Raw genomic sequence first — 23233 nt, forward strand, 5'->3', positions numbered from 1 at the left:
AAAAATATACTTGTGAATCTATTGATAGTAGTTGTTTGTGGTAATTGATTAACTGATTAACTGATAGAACCTGCCTTTCAAAATATCTCTGTATAGTGAACACGACTGCCTACAAGAGAACATTTTGCTTTGCACAGGCATTTTTTTTTTGTTAAAAGGTACACTCATTTATAAATTTGGATGTATAATATTATTCAGGACAAATCTGTGCTGCAATTTAAAGCCTGTACAATGGTTTAGTACTTTAATTAGCAGCAAAACAATACAGGACATCTGTGATGTTCTCTGAAGTGATTTTTTTGTATAATTTAGCAGATTAATTATTTTACAACAAAAGCTCTACAAAGACAAATTTACTTTTTTTTATTTGTGCTGTTACAGTGTCACTGTACATTGTGTTTCTCTGTGTGAGTCCAACAGTGCCATAGAAAGATTTTTAAATATAGACCTACAGTGAAGCTGCTTCGTGAAAATGTAGGGCGACTCATTTATACCAGGAGCAGCCCTTGTAATTAGCTGCTTTCCACTTTTGGTTGCTATTCCTGGTATAATAGACAGAGAATGTGCATGATTTCAGTACTTCATCTACTCCGATGACTAAAGCCATGAAGAGGTTTAGTCACCAAATTACAAGCAGTGACATTTCAATAAAGTCCATTTTGTAAGTGAAACAGCGCCTCTGGGTGTGTCTGTGTGGGTCAAGTCTATGTTCTACTCCATGGTAACTTCTGAGAACTACTTTAGTTTGGTCTTACTGGCTGTTTGGTTCATTGGACACACGCTGGAGTTGCCACGCTCACCTTTCTTTTAAAACTTTACTCTGCTGCTATAAACAACAGTAATTAAGGCTGACACGGCGTCTCGACCGAAGGCCTGCAGTGCTCCGGATCCACAGAGAGCTGCAGCTGATGAGAGCAGTCTGACAGGTCTGTGTGAAGCTGTCAGGAGAGCCTCAGCACTCACACACCCACAACCCACAGGGAAGCTCACAGTAATGCCGGAACAGAAACAGCTGCGTCTACAAAATAAAAGCATGCATGTTATGGGCGTGTCACATGTTTCAGACCCGAAATCCAACAATCAAAATATAGATGACGATTATTTTGTCAAATTACTGAATTGTGTCAGGACTTGGAAGAAGGTTATGCATATGTATGTTTACCAGTTGCAGATAAATGTGGATATAACCTATTGCTCAACATTAGAGGAACTACACAGCAAATTTACACTCTTTCCACTTTATGTAAAAGTACCAGTACTACCATTGAGAAAATATGCTGTTACAAGCAAGGGGAAACTGAAAGTTTCAAAGTTAAAGCACTTACAAAGCTATTAAAGTATTGTTATTTATTTAATGGTATTATTCGGATTATTATTGGCATCTTGATGTTTAACAAGCTGAGTTGAAATCATTTTACGTTTTTGGATAGGTTAATCTTTAATAATGCATCATATCTAAGATCATTATATACTTTAGGTGAAAACTTTAATCTGCCAAACTGGAAGCAGAGGATCACAACATTTTACTTGTGGGTTGGTAGATTTGAAATAAATGCGTGGTGTAAATATGGCTGAAGTATTACTATTTACTTCTTATCTAAAAGTTGTATTATTTTAATTATGGTTTTTCAATTTGACCTTAAAAATGAATATTTTACAAAAAAATACAGCAATATTAACAGAAGATTAACAGGAATATATCAATATGCTGTGCTGTCGATTGTGAGAATTATTGTTTTTGATTCAATAGCATGTATATGTATTTACTGTATAGTAGGCATTGTAATCTAAAAAAATTCATCAAATGATCCCATGTAAAACATAATTTCTGTGGAGTAAAAGTTCAGTATTTCAGAAAAAAACTAATGGTTAAAAATATTCTATTAAAGTAGCTGTAAATCAAAGCACATCTCTTAAGTAGCTATACTTAGTTATTTTACGATTCCGGTATTAATCTTTGCCTGAGATTAAGTTTAAAATGTATAAGCTGACATGCTGAGTCCGGGCATCCAACAACCGGAAGTTGTCCTTCAGTAACTTCCGCTAACTTGACGCTTCGGTACGGAAAAGCAGCGAGTTGCAGCGACACGTCTGAAGAGAGTGGAGGAGAAGAGGACGGAGGATGATGGGAGGGAACATTACTCCCTTTAAGTGACCCATATCTCACAGCAAAGACTCATTTTATCCAGCCTACTTCTTGTTGTCGAGGATTTCTCTCAGCCGACATGTCTGCGTCGGCGATATTCATCCTGGACCTGAAGGGGAAGGTAAGTTTGTTGGTGACGACTTGTTGGTGGGAAGTTGATATTATAAACGAAGCACCTGCTACGAGGAAACTGTAAGTTAGCCATGAGGAAGACAGGAAATGTCACATAAGTGAAGTTTATGTCAGTTTTTGCAGGTTTACTCTTCGACTGTGCATCATTTGGCAGATATGTATTAGTAGTAGTAGTATTTCCTGACAGCTGCTAGCTAACTTGTAACCTCGCTGACAGCAGCCAGGAAGAGCAGCTCAACTTGCCAAACTCGTTCCTCCAGCCTTCACTACACACAGAGGGCTTGTTCTTGTGCAATGATGCAGCCCTTATTCTGTGTGATGTGTCCCATTTCAAAGTTAAATAAACTTTAGTCTTTGCAGACCCAACAAGTTATCACATAACCGTTACAGAGCTATATTTAATTTAAAAGGGGGATGTGTGTGTGGACATGGGGAGGGCAAACTTTAGCATTGGAATTTCAAGCAATTAAATAGCTGAAAATATCAGTTGATTAACTGATTAATTAATCATAGCTGGATCTTTATTTAACTCTCCTGTTGTCCTCATTTACGGGCATCAAAAAATATTGTTTCCTTGTCTGAAAAAAATCCAAAAATTCAGCAAAAAAAAAAAAAAAAACCCAAAATTTCTGGAAAGGAATTACTGGAAGAAAATTCCAATAATTCCTTAAAAGTTTCCCTGTAAAGTTTTATTTTTTTAAAAATCCCCCAAATGTGGCAAGAAAAGTGTTGCTAATATTTTTAAAAAATGAGTAAAAAAATACTCACTAAAAATATCTAAATGATTTCATATATATCAGTGAAACTTCAAATATTTTCTTTAAGGACATTCATGGAAAAAATCGACCAAAATCCAGCAAATTTGGCTGGATTTTGGTTGATTTTTTTGGTGAATGTTCTTAAAGAAACATTTTTAGCATTTCTATTTTCTGCCAAAAAAATGTTCATAGATTTCCCCAAAATGTTGAAAATGTGGACATCAGAAGTTTCACTGTAGAAATATATATTTTTCCCCACATTTTCAAACTTTAAAACACGTCAGTTTTGACTCGCAGGACGACATGAGGGTTAAACCAAAGTGTTGATTTTTTTAAAAATGGCTTCCGAATTATGAGAATTTACTGCTGCTGTTCTATGTTTTGTGTCATTTGCAAGTGCAACTAATAATATTTGTTCATCTGCCAATTTTCATCATTGATCACTGAATCATTCAAGAAACAAATTGTCAAAAAATAGTGGGAAAAGTTCATTTATGTTCTCCAGAGCTCAAGGCGACGTTTGCAGTTTGCCTGGTTTGTTTGGTCAACAGTACAAACCCAGCACTGTTTGGTTTGCAGTCATAGAAGAGAAAACCAGAAAACCAGCAAATATTCGCTTTTAAGAAGCTGAAAACAGTGAGTTTCGCTTTTGCAGAAAAATCATATATTGCTTATCAAATTCTTCTCGGGTAGAAGTACTCAGTTGTGCAACTAATCGTTTTTATCTTTACGTTGAATATGCTTTAGTTTGGGATTATTGGTTAGATAAAACAAGCAATTAGGACACAGCCTGTGATGTTTTTTACTATTTGCATTCACAATTTCTGTCATTTGTAGCTCAAATGCTTGATCAAGAAATAAGTCAGTTTAATCAATAATTCAGTAAATCCACACTTGGAGACTTAAGAACATTTAAAAGGGTATTTTAAGTCATTTAACTCGTAAGTCTTCTTTATCATAAGGCAGACAGGCACAATTAATTCCTTTTTTTTAATTTCAAATGTATGACAGAAACTTACTTTATGAGATTCTACGGAGGTTATTTGTTTTAGGGCCAGAAAAGGAATGGCAGAAGAGGCTTATATTGCCTGACAGCAGTACCCATCAGGGAGAAGGATCAGACCTTAGTTGCCTGGATGTCTGATTGTACAGATTAAAGGTTTTCTCTTACTCTCTTGTGTTATCTTTCTATCTCTGCCCTGAGGCAAGTCAAGCAGCTCTTCACCTTCAGTCCCTCCCTCCCTCCCCACTTGCTCTGACCAGATGAGATCCTCTGTTACAGCGGCACAAGAACCAAATTGGATTGCAGTTAACCTAGAACGCAGAGCAGGGTGAAAATATTCAGAATGACACCATCGTAAAAATAATCGCACAGGCAATCATGTCAGGCAGTCATGCACAGATCCGCAGGTCACTCCAGTACACATTTGTGGACTCAGTTGGAAACCCACAGCTACTGCAGAAGCCACTTTCCACCTCTGGCCTTTATCCCTCCTCTCTGTCGTACCTCCCGCTCACTCGGCTGCACATGGCTGGCTACTGGGACCTGCTGCGTAGACTGAAATGTCAGACTATAGAAATCAGCACGGCGTCATTTGTTCCCAGTGCTGCGTAATAGAATTTTTAATAAGTGAGCATGCTCAAGCTGAAGTTTGGGATTGTCACGAATAACGGCGCGTTGCATCAGCTGGAAGCTTGAAATGTGATCACGCAAGGTTTCTGGACTAAGTTTAACATAGTTAGACAGACAGACGGGGTGCTGAGGGGGCCACAGCTGAGCTCTGAGTTTTGTAACATTTGTCGATGAGGAGCTGTGCACATTCATTAGCATTATAATGTAAATGAGAGTTATCCAAGCCTGAGTCCTTTTAATTAGCCTTATTGGTTGATTTTAGCCATAATAGCAGTGAAAATGTTGGACAGCTGGTCAGTTTGTCACTTTGTCCCAGGGTTAAATGTCTCAGGCCTGATTGCTGTTTTCATGGGTGCAAACATTCATGGAGCCCAGATGACCCCTCATAACTGTAGTGATGCTGACTCCTCAGAGAAATGGTTTAACAACTATTAGATGGATTGCCATTCGTGTTTCCCAGAGGATGAATTGTAATAACTGGTGATCCACTTTACACCAAGTGCAAATATTTAGTGTCAGAAACAACATACATGAGCTCATGTATCTGAAAAAAATAATGACATTCCTGTTAGCATCAGCTGTACTTTTGGTTTCACTGCCAATTAGCTCATTTTAGTATGCTAGCAAGCTAAACCAAGATACACATGACAGTAAATGTCAAGCATGTAAGCACAATGTGAGCATGTTTGCAGGGCTCACAGAGCAGCTAGTGTCACTGTAGACTCGTAGTCATGTTGGATAAAGAAAGCTGAGCTTCAATGAATCTCTAAGTGTTCAGTAAAAGAGGCACTGTCAGCATGCACAATGTTAAATGGTCGCAATTGACGGACTAACTCAGTGGCGTCTTTTTGCATTTGTCAGTGCACAATTATTTATTCCACAGTAAGCCATTATTAACCTCTAACAGCTCCATCACCCTGGAATATCAGAATCACATGCAGAATTTAATGAGATATTCATATTTTAGAATAAGAATTCATCCCACTGCTCGACTGATGTTGAACTTGGTGTGAATTTCTCTGTTGTTGTTTTCCAAACTGTTGAAGGGTTGATACAAATAGTTACCAGCTTGTTTGTGTGTGTTTTTTGTGCGCTCCAGTTTGCCTTCCAGTCATACACTCCACTGAGGGTTTTCTGGTTTCCATTTGCCTTTAGAGGTCAGCAGTGAGTGGCTGTTATTGATTTCACACATCATAAACAGTCACTGAATGCCTCATGTGTCCCAGTAACCAACTTCCACTAAATACCCACAAGGATTTTTAAGGATTTTTTGCGTTACTGTTTTGGTGAAAGTCAATTGAAAGATTTAAAATGGTGATTTTTTTTTTCTTCTTCTAGATTTAAACTGCAGTGGATCCATGCAGTCACAAAATATCTTGTATTGCACAAGAAAATGCCATTTAAAATACAATTAAGCTCTACATTAGTTTTCCTTTTTTAGTATTCCTAATAGTGGTTTTATAAAAGTGTGTCTGCCTCTATTACATTCAGTCATGGTTCAAGTTTCATGTTTTAGTTCCCTTTCCTTTTACATCTGTTCTGGATTTTCCTCGAATACATTTATTAATTTTGATATTCATTCGCTGATGATAATAGTCACGTGTAATCAGGTCTCAGGGGTACAATACAGGTGTGTATGAAATGTAAAAATATTTGTAAGTATTCGGAAATGCCAACAGAACTTACCAAAATATGTTTCTAACAGGCAGCACAGCACATTGACACCAGACTTTAATGAGACCTGGATTATTAAGTAGCTGCACTCTGCTTTGGGCCATGAAATATGCCAACTGTTTGTGTGAGGTGTTCTGTTTGATGTTTTGCTTCTCCGCTCATCTACATTATCGGAGGTTTTCCTTTTTAATGTGTTGCGTATTCAAACCAGACTGACATGACAGTGATGTGTAGAGTCTCACATATGCTAAAGGTGAAACTCAAGCTTCTCTAGACCTTGTTTGTGATTACAGATGGGCCATAACTGTCACGCTGGCAATGAGGAAATCGGCCGTTCATAGTCAGCGAACTGGTTGACTGAAATGTTGCTGCTGGTTAAAGAATGCCGCTTATGCATAACTGTACTGACAAGAGGGTTTAGAAACAGAAGAATTGGGAATAAAGCAATCAATAAGCGTGTTTTACTGTAATCTCTGGAACTCACCGGAAAACAGTGACCATGTTATGTGAAGAATGTATTTCTATATTAACTCAAACATAAATTTAGTTTAATATGTACTTTACAAATCATTTTGCCAACTCTAAAGTATGTGCCAGCAGTGTTAGTGTCCTCTTCTTTGTATCTGATATATTGGTGAGATTACAGAAGTGGGGCCAGTGGTAGTATATTTATTTTTACCCTTTGCAATGCTTTTTGTGCCTTCAGTAAGTACAGCTTTGGTTGAGGAATTTGTTGTTTTGAGCCACTTTTATTCTATCAATGGCACATTTTCACATCAGCTGTACCTAATAATCTTTAATGTTATGGATTTTCTTTTTGATAACGTCACAGTTTCTCATTTCAGAAGATAATATTGCCTTTTTTTTGTCCAACCAATTCTCCATGACTTAAAAATGTTTAATATTCAGTAAATTAAAACTGAGAAAAGCAGCTATCCCTCACACTGGAAATACTGAGTTGTCGACTGTCTAAATAGCTATTTGTCGATGACAAATTTTCCACCAACATAACCTGAAACGCTCTGTGGTTTTCAGTCTGCACTGTGTGTACGCTGCGTTGATCAGCCATGTTTCAGTACGTCTGCTCGTCTTGTCCTGTTTGTGACTTGAAACCAGCTCTAGTGGAATGTTGTCGCATACTTTTTGATGGAATAACTGAAAGCAACAAAGACGGCTGCAGACAGAAGCTGGAGTTCAGGCTTGTTTAAAGGGTATATTTGCATTGAGGTTTTTCTACCAGGGTTTGGGTTCAGAGCTGCAAAATGAATCGCTGGACGCCGTTCCACACCTTCAGTACTGCAGCTCCTTCTGAGACAAAGATTTGTCTTTGTCTCATTCTCTCTCTCCAGTGACCTCTGACCTTTTCGCTCTGTGGTTTCCATCTCCTCTCACAGAACCTGAGCAGTGGCCTGTTCATATCCTTTTTTCTCCCTCAGATTACTTTACTTCGCTGGAATGTCCTTTTTTATTTCTTATTTCCTCCTGCCTTTGTTGCATCTGCCCTTGCGTGACCTGTGCGCAACACAGACTCCTCTATTAAGGAAAGGGGAAGCTGTGTGTGTGTGTGTGTGTCATCTAGATCCCTCAAGCGTAGAAGCTTTGATCTCTTTCTTCACTTTGTGTGTCCGGAGTCGAGTAAGACTGCTGAGTCATCTTGTTTTTTTTTTTGTGTGTGTGTGTGTGTCACTATTAAAATTAGGTGTGGTGCTTTCTCTGCGCTAAATGAAGCAAATCTTATCACATCTGTGAACAAAACTGTAGGTGTTGATTAAAAATGTTGGACTGATCACAAATGTCAAGACACATTCTGACACGGTTCCTCCCCTCGTCCCTGTTATGGATCACACCTGAAAAATGTTCAAAATTACTTGTAAACTGTAATCAAAAGGTCTAATTCTGTAGCAACATGTACGCTGTGTTGCCTTTACAAATCTGTGGCTTACAAGCAGGATTGGCAGTGTAACTGGAGTTTCTGGGTCATCTCTTATGTTGTTTGGTCATCTATTGTTCTTTTTCATGATGTGGTTTATTATTTTCGTTGCATTCACAATGGGGTCTCTCTTTTTTTTTTTTCCAGAAATGGTTCAACCATGGTTAGGAGAGTGACCCTCTTACATTCAAAGAAAGCAAGTGTCTTGAACAGACTCCGCGATTTACTGATAAATCCACCAAAGCAAAAGCAGAAATAGCACATTTTCTGGTGATAGTAGCCTCAAATCACAAGGGCTCAGATTAGACTATATGTCATGCAGCATGATTAATCCAGGATATAAAGATGCATTAGACAGAAAACTGGACAAAACTCCCCCAAAAAGTCATAATTTTGAAATATAGAGTTCACCTCTTGTACTCATGCAGCTCTGCCCTCACAGTCCTAAGCCCCTCCCACCAGACACAACAAATCAACAGACAGTGAAGCTAAAAGTCAACCTTCATTTGTGACTTTTACCAGGATTGAAGTGCTGCTCTCCTGAGCGAAAGTCTTCAGTCTAACCTATTGCACTATGTCCAGGTGTGATTTGCTACAATCTACTGTTATGGTAAATGGTCTGTATTTATATAGCGCTTTACTATGCCTGCAAGGTACCCAAAGCGCTGTACATGATATGTCACATTCACACACACATTCACACACTGATGCTGCCATGCAAGGCGCTAACCATGACCCTTCAGGAGCAATTAGGGGTTTGGTGTCTTGCTCAGGGACACCTCGATATGAGGCCGAGGATCGAACCGGCACCCCTTCGGTTGCAAGACGGCCACTCTACCCATTGAGCCATGCCTGTTGCAGGCTACATTTTCTACAGACTTCAAACTGAGCCAAGAGGAAGTTCAGTTTTCTCTTAGATCATTTTAAATGCAACATGCTGAAAGGTTAGTGTTCAATGTTCCAAAAAAAACAGCAAAATATAGCAGTCTCCCCCAGCTTTCAACTGTAATGTTCATGGTTGGAGCTTGACTGAAATTTTTGTTTTTATTTTTTGCAATTTATATTGCAATGTCTTTATTAGAAAGTAAAGGCAGTGAAATAAATTCTAAAGAAATGAAATAGCTGAGTATTCATAGGGTTATATTTTGTTTTTTCTCTTTATAGACACATCTGATTACACTGATATATCTTCTAAATGATTTAACAGTACGGAAAAGGGATGATACAGAGCAAACATCTCAGACCAGAAATGAACGAGAAATGTTGGAATTAAATATTATGCACTTTAGACCACTAGGGTTTAGGACATTGCATGCCTGTGCTTCCCTGAGAAGCTTCAGAGCCTTGCTAAAGTCTGCTCTGATTCTTCTTTCGTGTCGAGAAGTTGGTCATTCATCATTTATGGTCAGATATCCATCAGTCCATTAAAGCTACAAAGAAGAAGTCCAAGTTGGGAACACAGTTTGCGCATTTCTTTGGGAGATGAGCTTGAAAAATCATATCTGGATCCAGGATGTTCGGGTTTTTTTAGTTGACCAGTGGTTCGCAAAGCATCTTTAGGCTTGAGTGCAGGTTTGGTATCTCAACCAAACGCTTAAAATATTCAGTGACTGAGTAGTTTCTCTATACTGATGTCCTCTGAACCTGTGTTTTGTTTGTCTTTGTGTCATCCATTTAGGTTCTGATTTGCCGTAACTACATGGGCAACATGGACATGAATCAGATTGACAACTTCATGCCCATCCTGATGAAGCGAGAAGAAGAGGCTGAGATGTCGCCGCTGGTCAGCCACGGCTCCGCACACTTCTTGTGGATCAAACACAGCAACCTTTACTGTATCCAAAGAGAGTTCATTTCTGAAATGATGCTCTTTGCTGTCTCTGTTGGAAATAAGCCTTCACGCTATAAGAGTATATGTGAAATCTTTAGTTTACCATATAATGTAATCTCCAAGAGTGACTGACATTCCTGCTTTCTACTTCAAAGGGACAGCCTTCACACAAACCTGGATGTTCATGATCTATAGTATCTGATAGATATATCTTAGTTTCATCCACCCTTAGCAGATCCATAAGAAGTTCTGTGCTTCAGGTCTTTGTAGGAGGCTACTTCTGATCCTCTCACTGTCTGTTTTTTCACATCATGTATCACAGCCAGTTGAAAAATTGAACACTGATTCACTGTGATGTGTTATGCACAGCATGCCCCCCACCCCCCACCCCCACCCCTGCACTGTGAGATTGGGCAGTCACACATCCTTACACATTATTAATTCAGCATCATATTCCAGTTTTGAGTAACTGGTATTCCCAGTGCACAGCAGCATTAAACAACTGAGCTGTTTTACCTCCCTGTGGCCATGTTCTCAATTGCTAGCAAATCTGATGCATTCTGGCAACTTTCTATTGCATCGTATTCATTTTCTAACTACTGTCAATATCTAAAGGATGCTCACAACATGTCTACATCTTGTTTGTTTTCTTGTTTAGACAGTTTCTCTCCTCCACTTGTATAGCTGTTTCTTAACAGTGCTTTCTTCAGTGGTGGCAATGACCAAGAAGAATGCCAATGCTGCTCTTGTGTACTCCTTCCTTTATAAAATAGTACAGGTGAGTCTGACTTTTGAAAACATGGTTCAGTTTCAGTTCAGTTTTAACACAAAGGAAAGTTGCGTTGGTACCTCCGGCTGTAACTGTATTATCAGACCACTCAGCCACATTTAATGAATGGAAGCAAAGCAGCCTTTTCTTTATTGAGTGTGTTTCTTTCTGGTTTGTGCTACTTTATAGTGTATTTTGACTTTAAGCGAAGCCACTTACAGAAGAAAAGTCAAAACAGTGTGCATATAATTTTTCTTAATTTGTTTTGCTTTTTATGCAGTGGGAATATATGACTTTAAAGAAACCATAGTTTTCTTTTCTGTTTTTGTTCCTATTATTGTTATTTTCTCCACAAAAAACACAGCTTCGTACCTGCTTGAAATGCCATGTTTAAAGTCCAGGCTTTTATTTTGTTACTCATGTACATCACCATGTAGCACATTTCAGGGATCCAGACTAAGTGTTTCACTGGTTGCACCAACCTCCCACCTTGTCACAGGCAAAACACATAATTTGCTGAACATCATCTTATCGATAGACCCTACAATTTACCAGTGTTCCTTAAATGCCTCACATTGCAGGTGGTGGTAGCAGCTGTTTGTTGCAGTGCTCATACAGGTGTATTGAAAAGGGTTAAACCAGTTCATTGTAATGTTAGATCTGCCCCAGATTAAACCAAATGATTTTTTTCTGACTTGAGCTATTTTCTGAGTGGAAAAAAACAGCACATGTAGGTACGCTCCACATCTCACGAGAAGACCACATTTTTAAGTGTAAATACCACACTGCACTCAAGTTATAAGAGTACTGCTTTCCACCGCTGTGGTTAACACATTAGCTGTCTGTGCCAGTTACAGCAACACTGATCATCATGCAGTAGCACAATTTGACCACTTGACATTTTAACTGTCACACTCTCAAAAAAAAGGTCACAGTCTAGACCAGTCTGAACACTTTTACAGCCACATACGAGTGCCTAGTTTAGGACACTCTTAACCCTCCTGTTGTCCTCATTGACAGGCACCAAAAAATATTGATCCCTTGTCTGAAAAAAAAATCTATAAATTTAGCAAAAAAAATCCCCAAATGTATAAAAATTAGCAAAATCTTCAGGATGAAAATTCCAAAAATTCCTTGAAAGTTTCCCTGAAAAGTTTTATTTAAAAAAGAAATCCCCAATTTTGGCAGGAAATAAAACTGTTTAAAAAAATGAAAAAATAAAACATGTAAATAATGAAATAAAAATGAATGAAAATCTTCCAAAAATAAATCCTAAAATTATCTAAAGTGATTCCAGATATATCAGTAAAAGTTCTAAGATTTTCTTTAAGAACATTTGAAATAAAATCAACCAAAATCCAGCAAATTTCTTTTTTCCCACAAAAAATATTCAAAAATTTCCCAAAAATGTTGAAAATGTGGAAGTTTTCACTTTAAAAATATTTTTTTCCCATATTTTCAAACTTTAAGACGGGTCAGTTTGACCCGCAGGACAGCACAAGGGTTAAATACTGAGCAGCCTCTGCACAGTCTGTCATGATTTACTCAGTAGAGCTGCTTCTGCTAGCACTGTACCCTCGCTTTGCCGACCAGCTGACCAATCGGAGCAAACTGGACTTATCAGGAGGGGCCTTAAAGAGACAAGAGCTAAAAAGTAGTAAAGATATTGTAGTAGACCCCAAAAATGTAATCATTAACCTGTGAATGTACACATCCTGTGTGTTCTCCCTACTTACCAAGACACAATACAAAAAACATGCAAATACAGCCAAAAAAAACTAGAATATCATATTTGATAACAGCTGTATCTGTTTGAATCTACAGGTGTTCAAGGAGTACTTTAAGGAGCTTGAGGAGGAGAGTATTCGTGACAACTTTGTAACGGTGTATGAGCTGATGGACGAAGTGATGGACTTTGGGTTCCCTCAGACAACCGACAGCAAGATCCTACAAGAGTAAGAGAAGTGTCACACCACCAGTGACAGTCCTTACAGCAATGAGAAAAGCTTTGTCTGTATGTTCAAGTGTAAAAAACATAATAGCGCAGAACAGGCGGCATTTTACGTACAAGTGGCCGATCTTGACAGCCTTCAAGGTGAAGCAGTTATTGTAAAACTTGCTATTTTTAAGCATTTGATCGGTTATGTGTGTCGGCATTGTGTTCTGACATGTAAACGTAACTCTAATCAGGCTGATGAGGGTACAAGGTTAAAGTCTCAGGCTTCAAACACCTAACTGCTGCACTCCAGTCTGATTTTCATATGACCACATTTGCTCAAGTGGTACCTGTATCAACCATCAGGGGGAATAATGTGAGTTTTTCAGGGAGATTACAGCTTGTTATTTCATAGTGTGCGTGAGCAGCAAAGAGGGAATAAGAGCACATGATGATTTCGTTTGAAGTGATGTGGGCCTGGTTTTTTTCATGCAGCAAAGTACAGCTGGTGACTAAAGCTATAATGAATGGATGAATTTATTATGTGAGTGAAATGAACTGAAGCAGCTACCATTCTTGGGTCCATTAGTGTCTTTTGTTCTAGGTGTACAGAGTGTTATTTTGTGTTTACCCTCCTTTTTCGCTGCACAGAAAGTCGTGTGTTTCTAGGAAAAGGTTCAACATTCTCTCAACGGCATTTGCTTAGTGTTCACGTCATTTTGTTTACCCTTCTCATGCCTCTGTGATAGGACTTTTCTTCTGGTACATTATGATTGATATTTAGTTTCATGTGCTACATTTGCACAGAGGTTTAGCTTTGGTAATGTGTGTGTGTGTGTTTGGTGTCTGAATAGTGCTGATAATTACCAGGCTCCTATTGGCACTCAAACACAATGACATCGTCAGCTGGACACACTCAAGACACTCAGACAGAAAAGGCCTGCTCTTCTTTTCTCCAAGGAGACACACAATTGTCATCTCTCTCTTGTGTACACACACGCACACAAACACACACCACAGACAGTACACATGCACATTCACTGTCTGTCTGCAGGCTATTCCAGTTCTCTGACCTCTTCATGGCCCAACCTTCACAAAAACACTTCTTTTCTCTTACATTTTAACACTACCTGCCTGCTGAGAGTGTAAATGTGTGGGTGGATGCATGTGAGACTCTGGAGATGCACTATGCATGTGAATGTGTGTGTGTATCATCGTGTAAACCTCCAATACTGGCGTAGGTGTGTATGTGTGTATGATTGCTATTGTTATGCTAATCTGTCAGTTTGCTGCCAAACCCACTTTTAGAGCCTGTTCATTAGCATTTCTGAGGAAAATCGGGGCAAAATAGAACAAACAGCAAAGCAAGAAAACAACCCAAAGTCGACCCCGAGCCCACTTGTCGCCGCCTTTCATCCCTCAGCACTTACAGACTTTCCTACATGTCAGCAAGCATTCAAGACCCCCTAGGTGGGAGGAAGTGGGACAGAAAACAAGGGAAAACGTGTTGCCTCAATCTGTCAATCAATCTAAAACTTGTTTATTTAGCATTTTTTGTTTTTGACATTAGATGAGAAATGTACAGATGAACTGAAAACGGCTCGCTTCATTGGTGTTTATGTTTTCTATTTATTCAGCAGGATTATATTTGCTTTATGTGTTGTGACGCCTGGCTCACACTCAAGCAGTTAAGTCAGTTTAGAGCAGCCATGATCAATACTTTAATAATAACAATAGGTCAACTGAGACAACAGAGAGCTATCACACAAATCTTCAGCTTAAAAACAAGTTTGAACTCACTGTTTAGCTGTTCGGCCGCAACTTTTCTTTTGTTTTTCTCTCACCACTCTGAGTGACTTTGGGCAGCAGGCAGCTCTTTTCAGTGGAAAAAAACCCTGAACAACCAACCAGATGCTTCCTTCAAGAGTCAGTGAAAATCAAAACAGAATTACAAATTTCTATACACAATTACATTTGCTAACAAGCAAGAAACATAATTCCAGCTGACTGCTTTAGCTCAACACATCTCAACTATTTTACTACTAATTTGTACAATAAATTGTGTGATTTCTGTTATTTCATATAAGCCATCTTACTAAATAATAAGGTATTGGTCTTCATTACTGGACTAAATAGCAACCAGCTGGTGAACATTATGGCGTATTTAGCACCTTAAGAGCAAGATAATTCCCACAGGAGATGGTAGAGATCAACAACAGAACTGAAAGAGAAATAATACTGACTTAGATTCACCAGTTGGCCAGAAACACACCTGGAAATGAGCGCTAATGTGACATCATAACTGCTGCATGTGTAAATCAGCAACAGTTAACAAGTTCAGTGTGTCAGTTTATGCCAGTTTTGTGTTCATACCTTGTTTCTGCTGCCCTAATTGGCCAAAAAATCTGCTATTGCAGGTTTATAGAAATTAAAAATAGAGAACTGAAGCAAAAACAAAAATGAATAACTGCTGGGAGTCTTTTGTTTAGGTTCAGTACATTAGTTGGATGTAATATACCACATATTGTACAGATTACGTTAAAGACAAATTACTGTTTTCCTGTAAAGTGCAGCTACAGCCACAAAAGATGGAATAAAAATGTGAAATGTTGCTGTGTAGTCTCTTGAGGATAGCAAATTCATGTGGAACACTGGGTCAGTAGTATGTCACTTTATCTGGAGAAAAGGATCGGGCCTGGGAAGGAGAAGAAGTGGTGAGGGATAACTGCAAAAAGAGAAGAAAAGGGGTGGAGACAAGAGACTGCTTCAGAGAGAACAGTTTGGATCAATCTGTCTTTTTAAGTGCAGATGTCTGTGTAAAGAATTAATACAGCTGAATTTCAGCAGATCGAAGCCTCATGACTGCACAACATCTGTATCAAATCCTTCTGTGAATATTAGCTGTTTCCCCACAGTAAGTTCAAGTGTAGGTCAACAGCACCAATTCACAATGTTTTTAAGCGACTGAAGTACCATTTGTTTTCTTGAAATGTCTGCCGCTGCACAAATCAGTCATTTGTACAATAATGACATGCTGTTTTAATGAAGTGCCATTATCAGTAAATACATTTGATTCACTGTTTGTATTGTGGAATCCTCCCTGCCAAGTACTAATATATAATCGGTTTGTATAATAATCTAGTCAAAATTGGAAAAACATATGTAAATAGATTAAATAAATGTAGAGTGTATGTGTTATAGACATTTACTTTCACATCAGATGTAAAAAGGTATTTTTACATTTTGAAAATGTGGAAATAATTAATTACGGCAAACTGGAATAACAGTAACTGGAGTGGAAATGAGGCCAGTGAGGAGTAAACAGTGGTGGAGGGCAGGTGTTTGGGTAAAAAAAACAGGCCTGATCACATGTTGTTTATCTGAGCACAGCTACCTCTTATTCTCATGACAAGTCATTATGTGTCCCTGGAGTCAGAGAGGACTGCTAAAACAAACCTGCTTTCCAGTGGGCACGCTATGAGATGGAGTAACAGTACTTGGATGTGGATAGATAAATAAGTGGAACAAATACTCCTCCTGGCATCAGTAATGAGCAGAATAAACACAGTGAGCTGATTTGTTTCTGCCACAATGAATGCTAGGCTTATGTAATTGGGCTGTAGGGCATTTATAATCATTATTACCATATTGACATTTTTACTGCTGCACCAGTAGAAAATTGTATGTTGCTTGTAGTAGTGAACCCAAAGCTACCACAGTTGCACTCAATGCTGTAGAATGATATTCAGTTTATTGTTTGATTTTATGACAGACATTGTGAGTGGCTATCTGGTGAACACAGTAGCAGCTCAAGAGCCAGATGTTTCCTTTCTTGAATGGGTGACAATCAGCACAGAACTGAAAAGAGAACAAATATTAGTTCATTTAGAAGAGCTACCAATTATCCTTTGTGCAGCATCAGAATATTCATTATTTTTGTGGTGTCTTTTGTTAAATTAAAAGGCTTTTTAAAGAATGTAATGGCCTCTATCACTGTATAGTAACCCACTCAAACAAAAAGTGAAGCTTTTCTTCTGTCAAACACAAAAACAACAAAGAAAACTGGTAGAAATCAATAAGAAAAGCTGCGCGTCACACTCCAATACTAGTTTAAGACACTTGATGCTTGGGTTTTATTTATCCAAGTGGTGCTTAATAGTTTAACATCATGTAAACAAATGCACGTGTCAAATTATTATCCATGGGTACAGTAACAATAGATTTATGTAAATGTCTTTTTTTCCAATTACATCCATGAATAATCTTCCTACAGCATGAATACAATGCTCCTTAAATGCATTTACACTGGAGTAACTCGTTTATTTTAAGTCACAGAGTGTGATTAATGCAAAGTGTTAAAACATTCCTCAAGAGAATTTGGGCTCGTGTTGCAAAGTGTACACACATTGTCCATTTAGAGTCTTACTTTGTTCGTCTTTGCAGATGTCAGTCTGATAATTTAATGCTCTAGTTGTTTGTCATGATTCCACAACAAGATGATGAACAGGAAAACATACCAAAACCCATTAATGAATCCTGCGATTGTTATTTTTGAAGCTGGTGTGATAGATTTTCAGGTGTTGCACTTTGAACACAGCTTGAGCTATATTACACCTTCTCTCTGACTTTGTCTCTTTCAGGTACATCACCCAGCAGGGCCATAAGTTAGAGGTCGGGGCGCCTCGACCTCCTGCTACTGTCACCAATGCTGTGTCTTGGCGGTCAGAGGGCATCAAGTACAGGAAGAATGAAGTTTTCATGGATGTCATAGAGTCGGTGAATCTTCTGGTGAGAGCAGTGCTTGCTTTGTCAGCATCATAACCCTAAAACGAGCAGTACAGTAATTAATCATCACTCACCAGCGCAGATGCAGAGCTTCACTAGGCCATTTTATAATGTCATTAGTAGAAAATGATTATTTAATCAGGCTCCTTTTCATTTATTTTTGCTTTCACTCCAGTGTCAGTCCTACATAATTTACTCACCATCATCTATTGTTTAATCCATCATCTGAAACTGCTGCATTTTCAGCTCTGTTTAAAATAGTTGGTCAAAGACTTTCCTTGAGGTTGTGTGTGTGTGCGTTTGTTAAATCAGTGGCATGTTTTGACTGCTCCAAACAGTTTTCCTCCTTCCTTGAATTGAATTGCAGAGGAAATGTTCTCTAATATCAATAACGCACCATTCTGTTGTAGTAAAACACTTTGTTTGCCTTTTCATTGTGTGCAGTGAGGAGTGATTGAGTATATTCCCAAGGTTTGTCAGTAAAACAAGCCAAACACATCAGGAAACATCATGCTTTTCTGCAAGTCAGAATACTCAACATGCTTGTCAACAAGTGAGATGAAAATGCAACATTTTTAATGATCACTACTATTACTCCTGTCTCGTAATGTTGTAACTGCTGACAAATGTTTGAAAACGGAATGAACTAAATGGAGACTATCATTGTAATAATTTGGTGGACTAGTCATCACATTATTATGGATTTTTGAGCAACAAATATAGATGATGATAATAGTTTTCTTAGATAATAATTTTCTCTTTCTTTACAGTTCTTATTTCTCTCTCCCTGAGCTTAAATTGACAGTGATAGTTCACACAGATCTACAACCGCTGATCAGATAATGTGATGTTACTGCACTACATGGCAAACCCAGTTAGAGGTAGACTTATTATTTTTTCAAGGTCTAACATTTCCTGCAGCAAAAGAAACGGAACACATCTGAAACATGAACATGCTGCGTCTTTAAACACAGAAGTCTCTCCTCTCGCATGTCCTCTCCTTGAAGCAACACCTCAAGGACAATTCGACATGCAGCTGCAGGTTTTCATGAGTCAAGGTGAAACTACTGAGGTGTAGGTATTTAACCACTGCTAGAGAGCTGCAGTTGTCACTTCCTTTTCTGTAGCATGTGGCTATTTTTTAAAAATGTGTTCAGAGATTCTACTTTCTTTTACATCAGTGAGTGCCTTGCTTGCCTTTTTCACACTGCACTCTCACAGCACATCAGATTTGTTTGTTTGTATCTGCTGAGTGGTTGATTAGTTGGTTTGTTTGTTTCTTGTAGGGCTCTTTGCGATTCTGATGTATCTGTATAGAATAATTAATTGAAGCATCTTAAAATGCATTTTGTATTTGCTTCCAGTAAAGATTGTATGCTTTTAGATGCACTTTTAGACCCCTCATTGGCAGATTTGACTGTAGGCAGATAATATGCATAAACACTTGTAAAGCTAAAAATGAAATTGTTTTGTCTTTTATCTGTAGGTGAGTGCCAATGGCAGTGTCCTGCGCAGTGAAATAGTGGGCAGCATCAAGCTCAAAGTGGTCCTGTCGGGGATGCCTGAGCTCAGACTGGGCCTCAATGACAAAGTGCTGTTTGAGATCACAGGCAGTAAGTAACATTCAGATTCAGTGCCTACAACCAATTAATGTGTCTACAGCCATTTATTACAAAGCACACGACTCATACAAACGGTGCACAAAAGTAGAATCACAGTATATCTAGGGCTTTATACTGGTATAATAAATTTAACTGGAGACCAGCTTGCAGTGGGATCACAGCAGCTGCAAAGCTTATCAACATGTTGATGCTCCGTCCTCTGAGAGTATACTCGGTGGCTGCTTGGACCACACCCATCTTCAAACTCAGTCTTCATTTCAATCTTCACAGAACTCGAGAGTTTTGTGACTGCATCTTGCACAGTTACGAAGCTATCATGTTGTCAAAGTCTGTCTACAACCAGACATATAAACAGCTCAAAACGGTCTTTGTGGTAATTCCCACAACAGCAGGTGTCTCCAGGATCAAATTCTGCCACAGTGACATAAACGCACACGCACATAGACTCACAAGGCGAATGCAACACCAGCTACACTATTGTGACTGATGGCAGTATCTAGCCAAGATGATTACAGGAACATTTAAGTCATACTGGATATTAGGTAGAATTATATCTTTAAGCAATCTTATCTGTTTGTATTCTCATGCTGATATTATTACTTTAAAGTGCCGTTGGTGTATGTTAGCCTTTATATAGTAGGTTACTGGTTCCCAACCTGTCCACCCACAGCTCTCCACAGCTCCGGTACAGCACCTGTTTATAAGCAATGGTGCTTATTTAGTGCCATTGAATATGTAAAATTTGATATTTCTACAGAATTATAATATTATAATACTGAATTTCCCTTCGGGGATGAATAAAGTGATTCTGATTCTGAGAATTTTGGCAGAAAATGTTATTCCTGATTTGTTGATGTTAAGGTTTGATCTCCTCTATTATGATAGTTTTTGATCTGTTTTCCCAGCTGTACCTGCTGAAAAACCACCTGTGTAAAATGTGCATTACCTCTGGTTTGGGATCACTGCAAAAATATGCACATAATTAGTTTGACCAAAAAAAATGTGCTGCTTGATGAGCAGCAACATACTTAAAATGTGGTCACGAAAAAGCAATATTCTATAAAACCTAGCATGCATCGAGTTAGGGGGTCAAGTTTGTCATAGGATCTTTGTCGCCTTTTCTATATCGCATTTATAAGCTGTCACTAGGATGTTTTATTGTACTTTAAATGAAAAAGGTTTATTGGTAAATATAACTGTCCAACTTTTGATTCGTAGCTTTCTTTTTCCTGAGTGCTGAGGTACATCACTATCTCACACACCCACACAAACCACAAGCTACTTACAACAAACCAGCAAAATGTTCTAAATCATTTGTATGAAACAAATAAATAAAGCTTTTGCATCAGCATTTGAAGAAGTATACAAAGCAACAGCTATGCACTGACAGTATAAATGAAAAAGTGTTCATGATACTTGTCGTAACCACATATAGGTTTCCAAATGTGTGAAGTATCTGCATGTATTATCATAACACATCATCATTGCAAGTAAGGAGAAAAAGTCCTTCGTTTAATTTCTCGAACTGTTCTAGCATTCTAACAACAACAGTGCAGTAGAAGAAAACAAACACATTTGTGCTAGAAAAAGAAACAACAAAAACATTTTTGATTAAGTCTCATCCTCCTTGTGGGTCTGACCATAAGACCTCCTCCACATCATATACAATGTTGACTGGACAGCATGGAAAGCCTGGTGTGACCTCTGATCGATATCCTCACAAGCCACCTCGTCTGTAGAAGGGCTAAGCAATGCTAAGGCTGAGAAGTATTTCTCAATACGAAAACAGTGAGCAGGAAGCCAGATTGATTGCAGTGAAAAGTGGGTGATGTGTGAACTAGTTGCCGACCACAGCGGCCTGGTCACTGGTCTTTAGGAATTGGTCTGTTTTGGAACGTGTCTAGAAATGTGACAATTTGTGCAGTGTTGTATGGCCGCACACGTTATTTTGCCACCATGCCATCCTGTGGTGTAGATGATGCCACATCGACTCTGAAAGGTCGAAACCTGCCTCGTCCTCATACACTACCTCACAATGCCCTCACTCTGCTTATAGCTCCAGAACTCTCTGTAAGAGATGAGACAAAGCAATCAAGAAGAGTATGAAAAACCAAGGAGCAGTTTATGTATGACATGGCACCATACAAGGCTGGATCCAAATTACAGGTTATTATAACTTACCTGTGCATATTCGGTACTCAATTGTTTGATAGGAACTGAGGTTGTTTCAAAAGGGAATCTGTACATCCTAATTCTGTTGAATTTCAGGAAGCGAGTCAGTGCAGAGAGACTCTTTCTGACTTTCTTGCCATTGTCCAGCCCATTTCCACATAAACAGTGTAATAGCTATGGGGGTCGAAAACTTTGAAGACTATTATTTCGGCAAGACTTGTAGGAAACAACTGAATTTTTGTGTTACTGTTTTTACTCAGCTATATTTTATTCTAAACTATTGCAAATTCTTAACGTTTTGGTGCCTTAACTTAAGGAAGTGGTTTCATAGCATATACAAATACAATAAAGGAACTGGGAAATTCAAGTAAGTAGCAGTTGAGAACACCACATGATGAGACTCAAACTTTAGTCTCTCTGGTGAACATTTTGTGGTCTCCCAAAAATCATCTCATGATGTTACAGTCTTTATTGTGAAAGGAATACTTTTTTGCACAGTGGACCAACAGTTAATTCACATTTTGGTGTGACATTGCATTGCTGAATCTGATGCAGTTGACCATATTTACAATATGGGTCTCCCACCCTGGGGTGAATAGCTGATCCTTTTCATTGGAAATGTACAGAACATGAGTAAGACTGCAGCCCTTTCTGAAACTAAAATATCCTAATCATACCTGCAAGCGCATAGAGCCACAGATTTGGTTCAACCTGTTGTCCGTCCTCCCTCATGCTTATGCAGTGGTAGAGAACATAGTGAAACACAGTTACTGATTTCGTCAGTTATTGTATTCCTCTTCCTTTCCTCTTCCCTCATCCTGCTTCACCCCTTCCTTCCCCTCGTCCTCCTCATCCAATTCTACAAGTAGTTCTCATCCCCCTTACTCTCTGTCCAATATTGACTTTTATTATCCAAACTCATTGATTATTTGTGGCCTATTTTTAGTGGTAAAGCTCACACTGATAAGTGACCTCATTTTTACAAGTGTTTTTCATATGTGGAAATGCATTTGGCTAAATGGCATAGCAATGTGGAAAGCAGTGTGTATTTAAATTGCAAACTGAGTGTAAATCAGTTAACATGCTTTCAGTTTGGCACACTGAGTAAATGCATTGGCTACAAGTATTGATGGTTTCACAGCTTAGTGCTTCAAGAGTTACGACAAGCTGTAGATAAAGAAAAAAGTTAGCTGGTTGATGGTAGAGCTATTTGCCATTCACTCATCTTGAACTCACCCTCACGCTTTACCTCCTTTTGTCTAAATCTCATACATAGCTCCCATCCTTCATCTTCCTCCCCTCTCTGCTGATGAATTCTTCCATCAATCTTTCCCACTGCTACATCTTCCCTTGCTTATCCCTGCACATCCTCCTCCTCTATCTCCTTTTCCTCTCCTTTGCCTACATTTCCTCCCCCCTACTGTTCCTTACTGAAGGGGAAAGGCTCCATCACTGTCTAGCCTCTTTGCCTCAGAGTTAATCCTCACCCTGGGCTACAGCCCTGCAGATGAAAGGTGAGGGTCTGTTGCTATCCGGTGTGTGCAGCCTACAGACCCCTGCTGTGTGTAGCAGTCTGGGAAATAACATATCCCCAGAAATAATGATCAGAAATAACGATCAAGCAAACACACCGACAGATACAAACACACACACACTCACTGTGAATGTTAATAGTAACATTAACATGCATTTTGCACTCGTCTTCAGCTGTTACTCTGGTTTATATATCAGTTCCCAGTTGTTCATGATTATCATAATCGCATGGTCTGTACTTCTTATCCCAGCTGCCAAAATGTGAGTATAAATCATTGAATACTGCCCTCCACTGGCAGAAGTTCAGAACTG

At 38.7% G+C, this 23233-nt stretch overlaps 1 protein-coding gene across 1 annotated transcript in view; it reads left to right on the forward strand.

Moving 5' to 3' along the window:
• The first annotated feature begins 2043 nt into the window (after positions 1-2043).
• Positions 2044-23233, forward strand: part of ap1m3 (adaptor related protein complex 1 subunit mu 3) — a 36866-nt gene continuing 15676 nt past the window's right edge. Inside the window, exons 1-6 of the mRNA XM_051946913.1 lie at positions 2044-2267; positions 9952-10108; positions 10815-10882; positions 12698-12828; positions 17450-17597; positions 19081-19207. Of these exons, the coding sequence (XP_051802873.1) occupies positions 2226-2267; positions 9952-10108; positions 10815-10882; positions 12698-12828; positions 17450-17597; positions 19081-19207 (673 nt within the window). The 5' untranslated portion in view covers positions 2044-2225. The remainder of the gene's footprint in view (positions 2268-9951; positions 10109-10814; positions 10883-12697; positions 12829-17449; positions 17598-19080; positions 19208-23233) is intronic.

Source organism: Acanthochromis polyacanthus, chromosome 4 (assembly GCF_021347895.1).
Source record: "Acanthochromis polyacanthus isolate Apoly-LR-REF ecotype Palm Island chromosome 4, KAUST_Apoly_ChrSc, whole genome shotgun sequence".
NCBI lineage: Eukaryota > Metazoa > Chordata > Actinopteri > Pomacentridae > Acanthochromis > Acanthochromis polyacanthus.